Below are 13,652 nucleotides of genomic sequence, written 5' to 3' on the forward strand. Positions count from 1 at the left end.
GCTAGGTTTTCATTATCATTGCCACTTTCACAGTGGATACGCACGTTTTAGTCACTAAAAACACCAGAGGAAAAAATGTAAATATAGTTAATCCGTTTGACCGTTAGAGGCGGTCAATCTGCGAAAATTATGCAGAAAATTAGAATTGTTGCATATTCGCCTTGATATGTCGTGAATGTAATTGTAAATCTGCCCTAAAATTGTAATATTACTAAATATTTCAAGCTGAAATAGAATTTTTGGGCCTTCTCATCTTGCATTATTGAATTGAATAAATATTATCAGTGAAATTTTACAACTATAGTACAATTTTACATAATAAATTATTTTATGTAACGAATGAAGCTTTGGAAGTCAATTTTATGAATTAGAAGTCAACTAATATGATCGTAATATAAAATTATATGAATTATATATAAAATTATAGAAAAGACATCTATAACATATAACTTGTAACTTATTAATTTACTAATATCATCAATTAATAAATTTGAATGCAAGAAGATCTTGGAATAGACTGTCTTGTTAATTGACGAAATTCGTCTGAACTGCATCTAATTATTAAGACAGCACTGTATCTAGTAAAAAAATAAAACTTTACTTATTTGAAATCATCTAAAACAATCATTTCTTATCGTATAATTAAATAATAAAACACGTGGAAAAGTTATGCAAAAATATTTTAAGCTTTTAAACTTATTTTACAAAAATTAAATTACATTATTAGTTGTTATAAGTTATTTGTTATTACTGATTTAAATATTTTCGAATCATTACAGCTAACAAATATTTTATGCAGTTTTATATATGAAAATACTCTCTAACCTAAAACTTGCTTAAAAAGTGGAGTACTTGCATTAATACCCATTGTTCTGTAACTATTAATAATTTTTCATATATATCTAATTTCAATAAAGAAATTATCATGACTGACAACTTGGATCGTCTGAGCAAATACTTTAAACAGACTCTAAAACCTACTGTAAGAACCAACGTAAGTCAAGCATATTTAATAAATCAAACCAAATAAACTATCTTAAATTTCTGATTTTGTTTTAAATATCAATCTTTAGGTACTAGAATGTCGTGTCTGTGAAGAAGTATTTACTGTCGATGGAATAAAAGTACCAAGATTACTACACTGTGGTCACACAGTATGTCATTCATGTCTTTTAAGATTGAGACCTTGCATGACAGATCAGCAGTTCTTATTGTGTCCTTTTGATAGACAGCCAACAGGCATTAGTCAGAACAATGTCTGTAACTTGAAAAAGAATTTTGCTCTAATAGAATTGCTAGAGAGACTAGAACAGTCCAACAGTGAGAAACTATCTATACTTGAAAGGGAGAGATTCCAATCTAATCAAACTTGCGATGAAGATGAAACTCATACAGCAGTATTATATTGTACAATTTGTATGACACATTTGTGTGAGAATTGTGATAGTACCATTCATTCTTCAAGGACTTTAAGCAAACATAAACGTGTAACTCTATCAGAGAAACCGAAGGACAAACCAAAGTGTCCAGTGCATACAACACATGTTGCAGAATTTACTTGCACTCAGGAAGGTTGCCATAATTCCCTTATGTGCTATTTGTGCAAGGATTATGGTAGACATAGTACGCATAAGGTAACAAACATAATTTGTAATTGATGATCAATATTCTACTGTCTATTCTAATTGTAGCTAGCTTTGGTGGAAGTTGAGGCAGAGAATATTAGAAAATCTATTGTCACTGCTCTGCAGAAAATGACACAATTTATGGAGAGTATGAGAGATACAGCACACAGAATAGGCATGTTTGCTCTCATTATTCTAACACTTTCATATTTTATTTTAATTCTTTATTGAACAGTAGTTAATGCAAAGATTCAATAAGTAAATCCATAGTAAATCTTTATTATGATTGTTGTTATTAGAAACGGTGATACAAGAGCTAGAAGGATGGGTAATAGAAGATGCAAGACAAAGAGTACGTCAGCATTTTGAGGAACTAAGAGCTCTATTGGCTGAACAAGAAAATGCAGCCATCTCTTGTATTGAAACAGAAACCCGTGGGAGATTATGCGCTTTAAGCCAGCAACAACAGGATTTAACTACCACTAGGTCTCAAGTAGCTGATGTGTGCATTCAGTGCGAAAGTATTTTGGATTCTGAAGATTGGAAGTTATTAAGTAGCGCAACGAAAGTTAAAGAAGTGTTAACTACGTTGGAACAACAGCAACAACATTATGCTCAACTTGGCCCTGACTTCCTCACACCTGAGTCCTCTATACCTATAATATTCAGCCGTGTAAGTGTTTACATTATTAAGTCGAAGCATCACAATAATTCATAATGGAATTACAGGACAACAGAGTACATATCGGCACAAAGATTGACATGCGTGTGGTAATCTTAGGATTAGACGGTGCTGGAAAAACAAGCATTCTATCAGCCATAAGAGGCATCACGCTCTCCGGACCGCCAATTTCTACAATTGGCTTTAATGTAGAAAGTCTAGAGTATAAAAATTTGGTATTCACTTTATGGGATGTTGGTGGACAACAGAAGTTTAGGCCACTATGGAAACATTACTATCACAATACACAGGCAGTAATCTTTGTAGTTGATGCCAGTGATAGATCTAGATTCGAAGAGGCTCAGAACGAACTATCAAAAATTGTAAATGAACGCGAATTAAAAGACGCTTTATTCCTGATATATGCCAATAAGCAAGTGAGATATCTTTTACAATATTTTTTTATACATGAATCATTGATAAACTTCTAATTAATTTTATCTATGGGGTTTTTGATCTATTGCTTTTTAATTCTGTAGGACCTCGCTGGTTGCGCCAGTGTCGAAGAATTAACTGATATTCTGTGTTTGCAAAAATTATGTTGCGGCCGAGCATGGCATATACAAGGCTCGTCCTCACTTACAAACGCTTGTGGTTCTACACAAGGTCTTGATTGGTTAACCCAACAATTGGGTGCTCATGAAACTTTATATACCATACCCACTATATCATAAAACTTATGTATAGCGACTATGCCTTATAGAACGAATGAGATTACAATGAAGAAAATTCAGACTTTGTATTTATATACTTAATTAGTCTGCAATTTGTTTTATAAATTACGTATTGCACATTCCGCGTATATCTTTCTTAATTAATTCAACAATTGTGATAATGTTTTGAAGTTATGTTTAGCTTATTGCCTTTGATATGATGTAATTATCATGTGATAATAGCCGTATTAATCGAGAGGCGAAAATAAACGGCCTGGGCACGTCTAGAAAAGTCTTATTTATTTTATTACATTGGTTACTTGGTTTTGCTTTTAATACATAATCGTACCAATCATATTTATATTTATATTTCATTCAGTCATGTCTGCATACATCCAATCATTCTTACATTTTAACTGGAGCAAGATGTTTAATACGCGCGTACACTGTACGGAAATTGAAATAATATATAATATATATATTTATATATATATATATATAGTATAGCATCATTAAATTACATTTCAATTATCTTTCAATTGTATATAAAAACACTTGACAAACAAAAACGGAACAACTTAGAGTCTTTCATGGAACTGTGCCATGGGGAGGGGAGGACACGGGGCAAGATGACTCTATATGATATATATATATATATATACACCATATGTATTCTGGTAGCACATAATGAGCACTTTGATTTCTTTTTTTTGACACTCAACGTTCAGGACAATAACCTCACATCGATGAATTTCATGGAACACGACCGAACGATTGAAGACTAGGTTTGAAAATTCAGGTTACGAAGATGAGGCCATGTTTCTTTAGAAAAAAAATGAGAGAATTCCTATGGGTACACTGACTCAAATTGTCCACGAATTTAATAAATATTTCTTTTTCCCCGTAGAATTTCATTCGATCGAAAGGGATCTGATTCATTTTATGGCAATGGTTAGTTTTTCTTTTTTATCGCTATGATTTTTATGTGTTCTTATGGAAAGTTAGTGCGTGTCGCGGCCACACAGCTCCTGGAATACAGTCTGTGTTTGTGTCCATCACAACACATTATTTACAATTCATCATGCTCCTGAAAAATACGGAAAGATAAATTTTAGTAATACGGCGTTAAATGTTAAGATGGTGGAAATTGTTTCATCTTATTTTCAGCAACGAAGAATTCCAGCCATTTTATCAATCAATTTAAATCAGAGCTAAATAGAATCATCATGAGAATTAAATAGAAGGAACAGTTTTTAATGTTTTTTAAATGAAGCTTACTTCAGTATCAGGGACATTATTGTCCTCTTCATCCGCATCTTCATCCTCATCATCATCTTTATTATCTTCATTTTCTTTAGTCTCCTTTTGTCTCTGTTTTCTTTCCTCCTCATCTTGAGCCTCTTTCATCTTTTTCTCACCCTCCTACAACGCGCAAATGATCGCCAAATAAATTTATGTAACTTGATACTTAAAATCGTAATAATAATTATGTAACTTCAGCAACGAGGAATTCCAGCTTTTTTATCGCTCATTAGAATCAGCAACGCTTCTAACATCATTATTTCTGCCAATAATTATATACAATCTTTTTTAATACTTACAATAGTGGGTTTCCAAACTTCCTCCCCAAATTTACGAGCGACCTCAAGATCATCCGTAATCAGGACATTGTCGAATATTGTACCAGATTTTACTTGCCAGAGATCGAAACCGATAGCGCAAATTTCGTCCCTCTTGTACAATTCTGGGTCAGGAGTGTATTCGGGATTGTCAATCTCTGGGTGGATCCAGGGTCCTTTGTAGTTAGGATTATCAATTTGTTTCGGTTTCCATTCACCCTAAATACAGAGAAATTAATTTACGCGAATATAAATCTGAATTTAATTTATTTAGACATAATTTTGTACAACTAACCTTATATTCGGGATTATCAATCATTGGAGCTTCCCACTCTCCATCCATTTCATCATCCCAATCTTCGGGTTTGGTGGCCTCGGGATCAGGAATGTGCTCGGGTTTGTCCCAGTCCTCTGGTTTTTGGTCATCTGGGTCGGGAATGGTAGCATTGTCATCCCAATCTTCAGGTTTGCTCTGGGAAGGATCTCTGATTTTCTTCGGTGGGAGGAAGTCCCAATCTGCTTCCAATTCACCTGATTCAACCTCCTCATTGTTGATTAAAACCTACGAAACAAATACAAACATTTAAATAAAAGGAAAGTTAACCATTTTCCAACAAATACGTATATATGAATCACAGAAAATGTCGTTCTTTGCTACTATCGTAAATAAGTAACTTAACTTATATACACTTTACGAACAAGATAATCATTGTTCTTCGAGATCCTCTAGCACCTATTCTCCACAGTAAATCAATGAGAACATGTGACTCTAGGCTCGATATATATTTCTACAACTTAATGTTATAGTTATACTCCCTTACTTTGTATGTGTTGTCAGGCTTAACGATCAGAGTATACAAGTTGGTATATATATCGTCCTTGCAACGGATATCTTTGTTAATCAGAAGATTTTTGCCCTTGTAGCTGAAGATCACATGAACTTTCTTTGTTCCCGGTCCACAAATATCAGGTCCTGTGAAGAAGCATCACATTTAGCAATGATCATGTTCATTGGATTCCTGCCAAATACATATAATACATACTATGTATTTTTGTAACAAAGAGAGAAAGTAACCCTAATAAGCATTTTTAATATTCGCTAGATCTAACATTTTATTGTTTTATCAATCATCTTTAATTAATGAAATGGTTAATGTATCTTTAAAGGTACCTGAAATATGTGTGGTTACTATATTCAGGGCATAAGTAAGAATTTGCTCTCCGAGATCCATTAGCACCAGCATGCCACAGGGCATAACCAGTGACTCTAGGCTCGGTTTCTTATTCAAATCTCTTTAAAATAGTTAAAGATTCTTACCAAACATGATCTGATATGGACTTTCACCATGCATATCTTTTTGGTCCAACGAGCAATCAAATACTTTTACATATCCACCGCCGCAATCGATATTTTGTTCATGCTTAACAGTAAATTGAATAACAAGCGTTTTGTCTTTATTGCTGAATGGTTTGAATTTCGTGCTCAGGGCATAGAATCTGGCATCTTGAGATGTTTGGATACCTGTTGCAAATAAGAGAAATTATTGTATCAGTTATTTTATTAAATCGTACATATAGAGAATCATGTTTTTCAATTCATATAAATTCTCTATAAGATACAAAAATTTCTTTACCTTTATCATTTTCTGGATTATTCCAAAATTTTCCATGGCTTAAAACAAACTTTCCAAATTCCTTTCCAGGATGTTCAGAATATACCCAATTCTTTTCCCAGGAATCTGTAAAAAATTTATTCATGAAAATACTAATTTGATGCTAATGATTTTAAAAATCTTATTATAACAAAATAAATCCTTGATTACATGATTTTAATGTAAGAAATATGAAGTACAAATTTAACAATCTACAGCAAGAAATTTTCTAGAATAAAAACATTAAGACTTTTGTAGCACAAGATGTTATATAAAGAATAAATTGTTGCATAATAAATAATTTGCGAACAAAAGCAATTACCAGATATTTTACCATTTTTAAATATCTAAAACAAGATCTCATGAAAAAGCATCATTTATTATGCAACAAAATCTAATAATTATATAAATAACAATTTCGAAAATCTTAATATTTTTATCAAATTCATATCATCGAATTTAATCGACTATCTTTCGCCAGAGATAGTAATCTGAAAGTTATTAGTCGTATTTGAACAGAATCGATATCTATATTGATTATCATACATACAAATAATGTTACAACGAAATCAATTTAAAGATCGAATCAAACTCAATAAATATATACAGAATACCTAGTAATCATGGCACAATTGAGAAATGGACGATTCTATTCTTGAAAAAGTAAGTCGAAAATATAGAATACGATTTTGTCATGGGACGCTACGTTTTCGAGAAAATGGAATTTGAAAATTTGTGAAATATACCCGAACTTGATTAATTCCGAACTGGACAAAATTGAATAATCAATAGGAGGTTAATCTACATGTGAAAATAAGTCGAAACTACAAAATAAAATCTTTTTATAAGATGTTCCATTTCCGAGGAAATTAAGTTTAAAAATTTATTAAATACGTACCGGATTTAATTAACGTGTTCAAACTACATTTTCTTGAAAATCATAAACTGAATGGTCTAAAATTGAAAATTTTACATCTTGTTTACTTAAATTACACGTAGAATAAACATCCTATAGATTGTTTATTCATATCCAATCGGTAATTAAGTTCACACATATAAAATATATTTTCAAATTCGTTTTCATTAAGAACAAAGCTCTGTATGAAAATTATTGTATATTTTAGATACATTTTTTTTATATAGAATCACCCTCTTGTCGGTCGTATCACAATTATTGGGACACCCTGTATAATTGCATCGCTCTCAGCGTTCAACGCAGATCAACCAATCGATTGCGCGTCATGTCGGCGAAATGCAACGTATGCTTATAGCCCTCGCCACGAGACGGTTCTCATGCCACGTTTACGGCGACTTTGATTTTCCTCTGTGGCATATGGTATCGTAAACAATTCTACGGCGCTTGATCATGAAATCTAGCATTAATTATGTAGAAATCCGTGTGCACATATAGAGAGCACGGTATTGCGGAAACGATCGAGGTAAGGGCGTGTGGTTACCAAGGAGAAATACACCGCTCGGTCTCTCTTGGAATCTATTAGCAGATCTTTCTGGAAAGTACTCCCCGATAAATCAATTTTCCACTTTACTACACAACTATCTTAATTAAAGACATGGGTGTGGTTTTTTCCTATGAAAACACGTAGGGAAGTTCCGTTAATTGTTCTAGACTATCTTTGGTTTGGGTAGTTGCATTTCGAAATGGAGTTACAGAATAAGAATGAAATTACGATGGAAAATGTCTGGATGCGTGTTTACTCACCGTCGAGGAACTTTTCCTCAAAGTAGACTTCCGCGGTGACGATCGTAACCGCCAACAGAAGGAAAATTGAGCTGAAGAATCGCATTTTCAGACGCCGGGACAACGAAAGTCCGGTCGACGAGGATGCTTACTCTACGACGAACTAGCCGATAATGCTCGAATCGTGGACGTGGTTGGTGAGTTAGCGGCTGTTGGGGTAGACAGATGGAGGATGCTGATTGGCTGAAACGCGAGCACCAATCAAAGCTGACCACGCTCAACCAACAAGGCGCCGCGCCGTGGCAGTTTATAGTCATGCCGCACGCACATACTTCACGTCACTGATTACCTCATTTTATCTATTGTCGATATAGTAGAGGATATGGGATAATGATTCAGTGAAACGTTCTTATTGGTCGGCCTGCTGATGGCCATTATTTGAAGCAATATTCAAATAGGACTGACTTTCATGAATTTCTTTTGATACATTTGTTTTAAATATATGTATACAACATTGGATTGTTTTTTGATTTTGTCATGATTAATAAACCAGAATATAGGTATAGATTAAAATTATGTAAGAGATTCATATAACATAGCCTTTATAGGCAAAAAGGCGTCACAGGCTTGACAATGAAAAGCTGATTGGGGAAAGTGTTTCGTCGTTTTACAAGGGCAGGTGAAAATTGGCCTCGTCATCAAAAAAGATCTTTCGCGAGAGTGCTGTCTGGGCAAACTTCTTGGGGGCTGGTGCGCCCATTCTCAAAGTGACATGCAAGAGTCATTTAGTCAACTCCACATGGTACATTGTGGTACTATAGGGCCTGTCTGTCTGTGGTCTGTCTGGATGTTTCTAAAAAATGGGCCAAATTTCTCTTATAATTATTATAAAATTAACGAAATTAATGAATAATTGTATTAAAGATTGAAAAATTTTAAATAAAGATTACTACACGTATGGAATTTTCATTACTATTAATCAATGTTAATTGTTCTTTTAGAGCTTTATGTTGATGATTAAATCAAAAGAATTCCATAGTATTGTTAAAAATTTGCTGTATTAAGCTGTAAAATACAACAGTAGATAGATAACGAATAACCGCTTATCATGCACACTCTCGATCGGAAAATTATGTAATCGCTAGCAAATGTAGGTCTGACAATGAAACTTGACCGGCATATTTACACAGTAAACATGAAGTCGTCGATAAAACAGACACAGCCTTCCCTCACGTTTTATTCTATGTTTCTATTTGTCCATGTAGAAATTTTAACGATTTACAGGTGTCACGATAAACCAACTGGTCGAATAGAGATTCTGATCCTTGCTGATGCAAACACTTATCACCTGGAGGAACAGCTCCGAACGATGTATCGGGTTTCAGAACATATTGTATACCGATTTGTTTCCTTAGTAACGGCTTGTAGCAGGCGCACTTCGCTTTGGTCGAACTGCCACAAAATCTACAAGTAAAGCCAGTGAGGTCCAATCAGATCAGAGAAGTCGGTGGACCTGCAAGAAAACAGAAAAAATTAAAAAAAGGGAAAAATGTTGCACTCGAAGGCAACAGCTGCTCTGTTGAGGTTGAAGGAGATAGACAAGAAGTATAATATAAAACGTAATGAGGGCACGAGAGTTCAGAGTAACGTCAGCACTGAAAGTTCTCTGGAAAGTTCATCTAGAAGTTTGCAAGTCAAATCTAAGATCTTAAATGACAAGGAAGATAGTTCAGCTGTATCAACACCTAATGCAGAGACGGAATTTAGATCCAAGGTATTGACCAGTTTTGCTGGATAATTTTAAATAACTTGTGCAAGATTTCAAGATCATTTATTATGATATTGAACGTAGGAGGTATCTATAAGGAAAGAGAATTATTTTTTATATTATTGATATCACATCTATATTTTTTTCGAATCGATACTTTTATAAATTAATCTTTAATAATGTTTTATTCTTGACGAATTGGAAAATTTATTTTATTTAACTATATTCAATGCTTATTTAGGCATTTTCTAAATCTAAGATGGAGATTAAGATTCCATTCAATAACATAAAAGATGATGAATCCTCAATCAGTGACAGCGTGACCTTGAATAAGTCTTCAAAGACATCCCCTAAAACGAGATCCATAATCGAAAGTATTGAAATAGAAGAAGAAAGTAAAGGTTCAAGGTTGAAAGAATTTCCTGAGAGTCTCTCAAATCTGGATACGAATTCCAAAGATAAGGTTAAAATTCCCACGATAGGATCTCGAGGTTCCCCAAGGAACAATGATAATTCTTCTATCGCTACAGCGTTTTCCAGGCGTTCAGATGTTTCTGAAACAATTTCAGAAGCAGTTAAATCCGTGAACGAGACTTCCTCTAAAAAAAGCGATGAAAAATCGTACGAACCAGAAGTGACGATGGCTGAGGACAATGTCCCGTTATCGAATAGCGATAATAAAGAAACGACGATAGAAGAAGTTATCAGGCTAATCGAAGAAAAAAGCGAAATCACCTCTGAACGATCAAACACGATGAACAAGGACATTTCCATGGAGAAGATTTCCTTCAAAGAAGAACAGAAGACTAGATACGAAGATGACACTTTCGAAGAAGCTTCTAGTTCCATTGAATCATCCAGTTCTGTCGAACAGAAGCTGGAGAAGATCTCGGTAGAGGATACTGTGATTTCTGGGGTGAAACATATTAAGATTACTCCACACAGGCAGACAGAGAATGTTCAGAAGACGGTGGTCGACGAAGACAGGTTATTAAAATAGAGATTCCTGTGTTTTTTTAAATATTTTTCTTTTTAGAAAATATCTTGAGTCGAAGGTACATTATAATATTTAGAATTGTGTTCATTTCTCAGAGACAAAGAAATCGTGGAGTTGATCGCGCCAAAAATAATGCACAGTACCAGCGAGTGTGATATTGGCCTCGACGAGGAGTTATCGAATTACGTGAAGAGAACGGAGAACATGGACGAAGCAGGGCCGATCAATCTTCTGAAGCTACCTAAACAAGTAACTCCAACGCGGAGGCACGTTCGTCGAAAAAAGTACCGGAAGTTGCCCAATGAAAACACAGAGGAGAAAACTGATTCGACTTCTGAATACGAAAGATTAACAGAACGTAAGGAAAATAGCCAAGAGTCCATGACATCCACGTAAGAAGCAATTCTGTTATCTTCGATCCCCTATAATTGAAGAAGTAAATTACTTTACCGTGTGTATCTCCTGTATTGTTTTAGAAAAAGTGAAAAGGATCCGAAGGAAACTTCCTTACCGACCGAGTACGGCAGAGGAGAATTTATTAACAGAATAGAAACTGGAAGGTCAGGAACTAAGATAGAAGATGGCAGTTCGAAAACGAATTTCAGTGAAGAGAAACTTCTAAGAGAGACTCCAAAACAGTCTGATGTTACCTGTACTTTAAGAAAATTGAATAAAGATGCAATTAATGCCATAGTTAGGAGAAGTAGGGTTCAAACCCCAGTAGAAGCTTTAAGTAGCCTAAATAAACCTAGACCTTGTAAAAATTGTGGAACTATAGCGAAGCTTCCAGTTGTGGATGCTGTAGATTATGACAGTAACGCTTCATCTCTAGAAAAATTTAAGACGGTAAATATTTTAGAGAAGAAATTTTTGGACAATTTCGTACTTTTAATATTTCTTTAACATGTAAAAAATTGTGAATCTTTATAGGGCAAGGAGACTAATTGTGATCAAAGAGTTAAACAGAAGAAGACTAAGTGTAAGAAAGTTTCGAGGTCATCGAAAAATCGAAAATCACCGAATTGTAACAAAGTAGAGGGAAAGCACTCGAGATTCGAATGCAGACAAATGCATAATCTGCGAAAGCACGCAGCAATACTCAGACTGCAACAAGAACGCGAGGACATCCGTAATTACTTGCTGGAGCTGGAAGGCACGCGATTAGAATTTGGTCCAGGCATGACGTCGTCTAAATTATCCGTCTTCAAACCTCTTGAATTTCCAAAAATCGCAGCATTTGTAAAGCCTGGTAGATTATTTTTCTTTTAATTCATTCATTTCTATTTCCCTTAATTCATGTATCTTTTTTTCGTAATAACAGATGAGGAGGATTCAATATTTAAAGCCAAAGGTGGGCTTGCCGAATTACAGAAAAGAATACTGATGATAAAGCAGTGCCTGAAGGATCAATACATTCTTTACAGGGATTACAGTAGTTTAGCACAGACAGTGAACTCAAAATATATTCCTGCCAGCCTGGAGGATGCAAAGAGGGTATATGTTTCATTTATATTTCTTTGCCTATATAAAAAAGAGAAAAATTCTGAAGTACCAATACGTGTAATCTCTACACAAAATCTATTATTCACCATAAAATTAAAATATACAATACCATTGCGTTAAATCCTCCTCACAGAAACCATATTATTTTAGTAGAAATCGGTCTAAGAAAAATTACATAACTTTTCTGGTAAATTTCTAATCTAAATAAACATTATTTACAATTAAAACTGAATAGTAGCCATTTCTCATCAAATTTTTCCAAAGTTACTATTACATTCCTAATCTAAAATAAGTACACGTTTACATAACAATTTTTCACGGCGCACCATTGTGTAGTACGACAAAAAATAGTAAGAAAGACAGTATCGACCGGTAGGAAGTACAAACGCGTAGAAAACAATGGAAAGACAATAGAAATGGCTTACGAGGAAACAAGCCAAACGGGATTCCCCTTTGCCGGAGGAAGTTTTTCGGTCGACGACATCCACATTCGAAAGTTTTAACGAAATAATCCTGTTTCAGACGATTCGCCAGTTACAGAGAGCAACGATTAAGAGCAGGTGACCGGTCGTTTCTACGAACCTCATGACAAGAACCGACCAGGCACGTGCAACGTGATTTTTCTACCGTGCCAGAGTGAACGGTGTTGTTCCGCGCAGTATTGTGTACTGTGTATTATACTTCCTCTGTGATGGTTGTGCGTCGACTTTTGCTTCGTATTATTGTACCAGTTTTGTGAAATAAATTTGTCTTGGAAGTGATCCCATGTTCATTGTTACTTTAGGTTAGGCGATTCCAATGCAATTTAATGGATAATTACAATTGGGAGTACAAGGGCCGACTCAAAGAAAGTTTCAAATTAACAATGAAATTATATTTGAATTTGATTCTTGCGCTAGAAGTGATTCACAACAGTTTAGACAAAGTTATTTAACTACAAAGTATTTTACTTTAGTTCTATTCTGTATTTTGTGTGATAAAGCTGATCGTAGAAAAAAATCCAAAGAAATCCAAAGAAATCCAAAGAAATAGGTAACTAAAACTCAAAACTTGTTACTATAGAGAGAATAACAAAACAAAGTGCATTACTTAAATAACTCAACTGAAATCTAATCTAAACTTTGTAATCCCCAATGAATCAACAATACTAATTATAGCTTATCTTCAAACAATCCAATAATAAATCGAAATCGCCCATTTCATTCTAGATAAAATTCCTATTCACTCTCACAATAAAACAGATTTTAAATCAATACCAGCCATCAATCATAACTTCAAAGATTGTTTCAAAATTCCATTATAATCGAGTCTATCCATCATAGCGCGCTCGATCTAAAAAATTTGCAGCTTCCACACAAAAGCGTTGAAACATCCAGCCGGCGTCTCAGTGAATCGATACCACAATATCATGTTGA

The 13,652-nt window shown here is 34.3% G+C and overlaps 3 protein-coding genes across 3 annotated transcripts; 2 read left to right on the forward strand and 1 right to left on the reverse strand.

Moving 5' to 3' along the window:
• Positions 1–340: 340 nt before the first annotated feature.
• Positions 341–3,286, forward strand: LOC117242400 (E3 ubiquitin-protein ligase TRIM23-like). The gene is made up of 7 exons (XM_033509009.1): positions 341–581; positions 780–994; positions 1,074–1,634; positions 1,692–1,800; positions 1,925–2,298; positions 2,355–2,723; positions 2,826–3,286. Exons 2-7 carry the CDS (start codon positions 926–928, stop codon positions 3,018–3,020), a joined length of 1,677 nt encoding a protein of 558 aa, XP_033364900.1. The 5' UTR covers positions 341–581; positions 780–925; the 3' UTR covers positions 3,021–3,286.
• On the reverse strand, positions 3,283–8,150 carry LOC117242401 (calreticulin). The gene is made up of 8 exons (XM_033509010.1): positions 7,991–8,150; positions 6,253–6,357; positions 5,937–6,140; positions 5,440–5,591; positions 4,914–5,180; positions 4,601–4,837; positions 4,278–4,421; positions 3,283–4,086 (listed from the first exon to the last, which is right to left on the reverse strand). Exons 1-8 carry the CDS (start codon positions 8,073–8,075, stop codon positions 4,069–4,071), a joined length of 1,212 nt encoding a protein of 403 aa, XP_033364901.1. The 5' UTR covers positions 8,076–8,150; the 3' UTR covers positions 3,283–4,068.
• A 1,112-nt stretch (positions 8,151–9,262) lies between these two features.
• Positions 9,263–12,998, forward strand: LOC117242338. The gene is made up of 7 exons (XM_033508904.1): positions 9,263–9,743; positions 9,979–10,724; positions 10,830–11,126; positions 11,211–11,580; positions 11,665–11,983; positions 12,056–12,228; positions 12,760–12,998. Exons 1-7 carry the CDS (start codon positions 9,519–9,521, stop codon positions 12,799–12,801), a joined length of 2,172 nt encoding a protein of 723 aa, XP_033364795.1. The 5' UTR covers positions 9,263–9,518; the 3' UTR covers positions 12,802–12,998.
• Positions 12,999–13,652: the final 654 nt, after the last annotated feature.

Source organism: Bombus vosnesenskii, unplaced genomic scaffold (assembly GCF_011952255.1).
Source record: "Bombus vosnesenskii isolate JDL3184/JDL3185 unplaced genomic scaffold, Bvos_JDL3184-5_v1.1 scf7180000016274, whole genome shotgun sequence".
Taxonomy (NCBI): Eukaryota; Metazoa; Arthropoda; class Insecta; order Hymenoptera; family Apidae; genus Bombus; species Bombus vosnesenskii.

Excerpts from the sequence above, each read along its gene's own strand:
- LOC117242401 (XM_033509010.1), bottom strand. The coding sequence starts at position 8,075 with ATGCGATTCTTCAGCTCAATTTTCCTTCTGTTGGCGGTTACGATCGTC. Across the intron at positions 6,141-6,252 it reads TAATCCAGAAAATGATAAAG|GTATCCAAACATCTCAAGAT; the intron begins GTAAAGAAATTT and ends TATTTGCAACAG. Across the intron at positions 5,181-5,439 it reads AGCCTGACAACACATACAAA|GTTTTAATCAACAATGAGGA; the intron begins GTAAGGGAGTAT and ends TTTGTTTCGTAG.
- LOC117242400 (XM_033509009.1), top strand. The coding sequence starts at position 926 with ATGACTGACAACTTGGATCGTCTGAGCAAATACTTTAAACAGACTCTA. Across the intron at positions 995-1,073 it reads AACCTACTGTAAGAACCAAC|GTACTAGAATGTCGTGTCTG; the intron begins GTAAGTCAAGCA and ends ATCAATCTTTAG. Across the intron at positions 1,635-1,691 it reads GTAGACATAGTACGCATAAG|CTAGCTTTGGTGGAAGTTGA; the intron begins GTAACAAACATA and ends TTCTAATTGTAG.
- LOC117242338 (XM_033508904.1), top strand. The coding sequence starts at position 9,519 with ATGTTGCACTCGAAGGCAACAGCTGCTCTGTTGAGGTTGAAGGAGATA. Across the intron at positions 11,127-11,210 it reads CAAGAGTCCATGACATCCAC|AAAAAGTGAAAAGGATCCGA; the intron begins GTAAGAAGCAAT and ends GTATTGTTTTAG. Across the intron at positions 12,229-12,759 it reads GCCTGGAGGATGCAAAGAGG|ACGATTCGCCAGTTACAGAG; the intron begins GTATATGTTTCA and ends ATCCTGTTTCAG.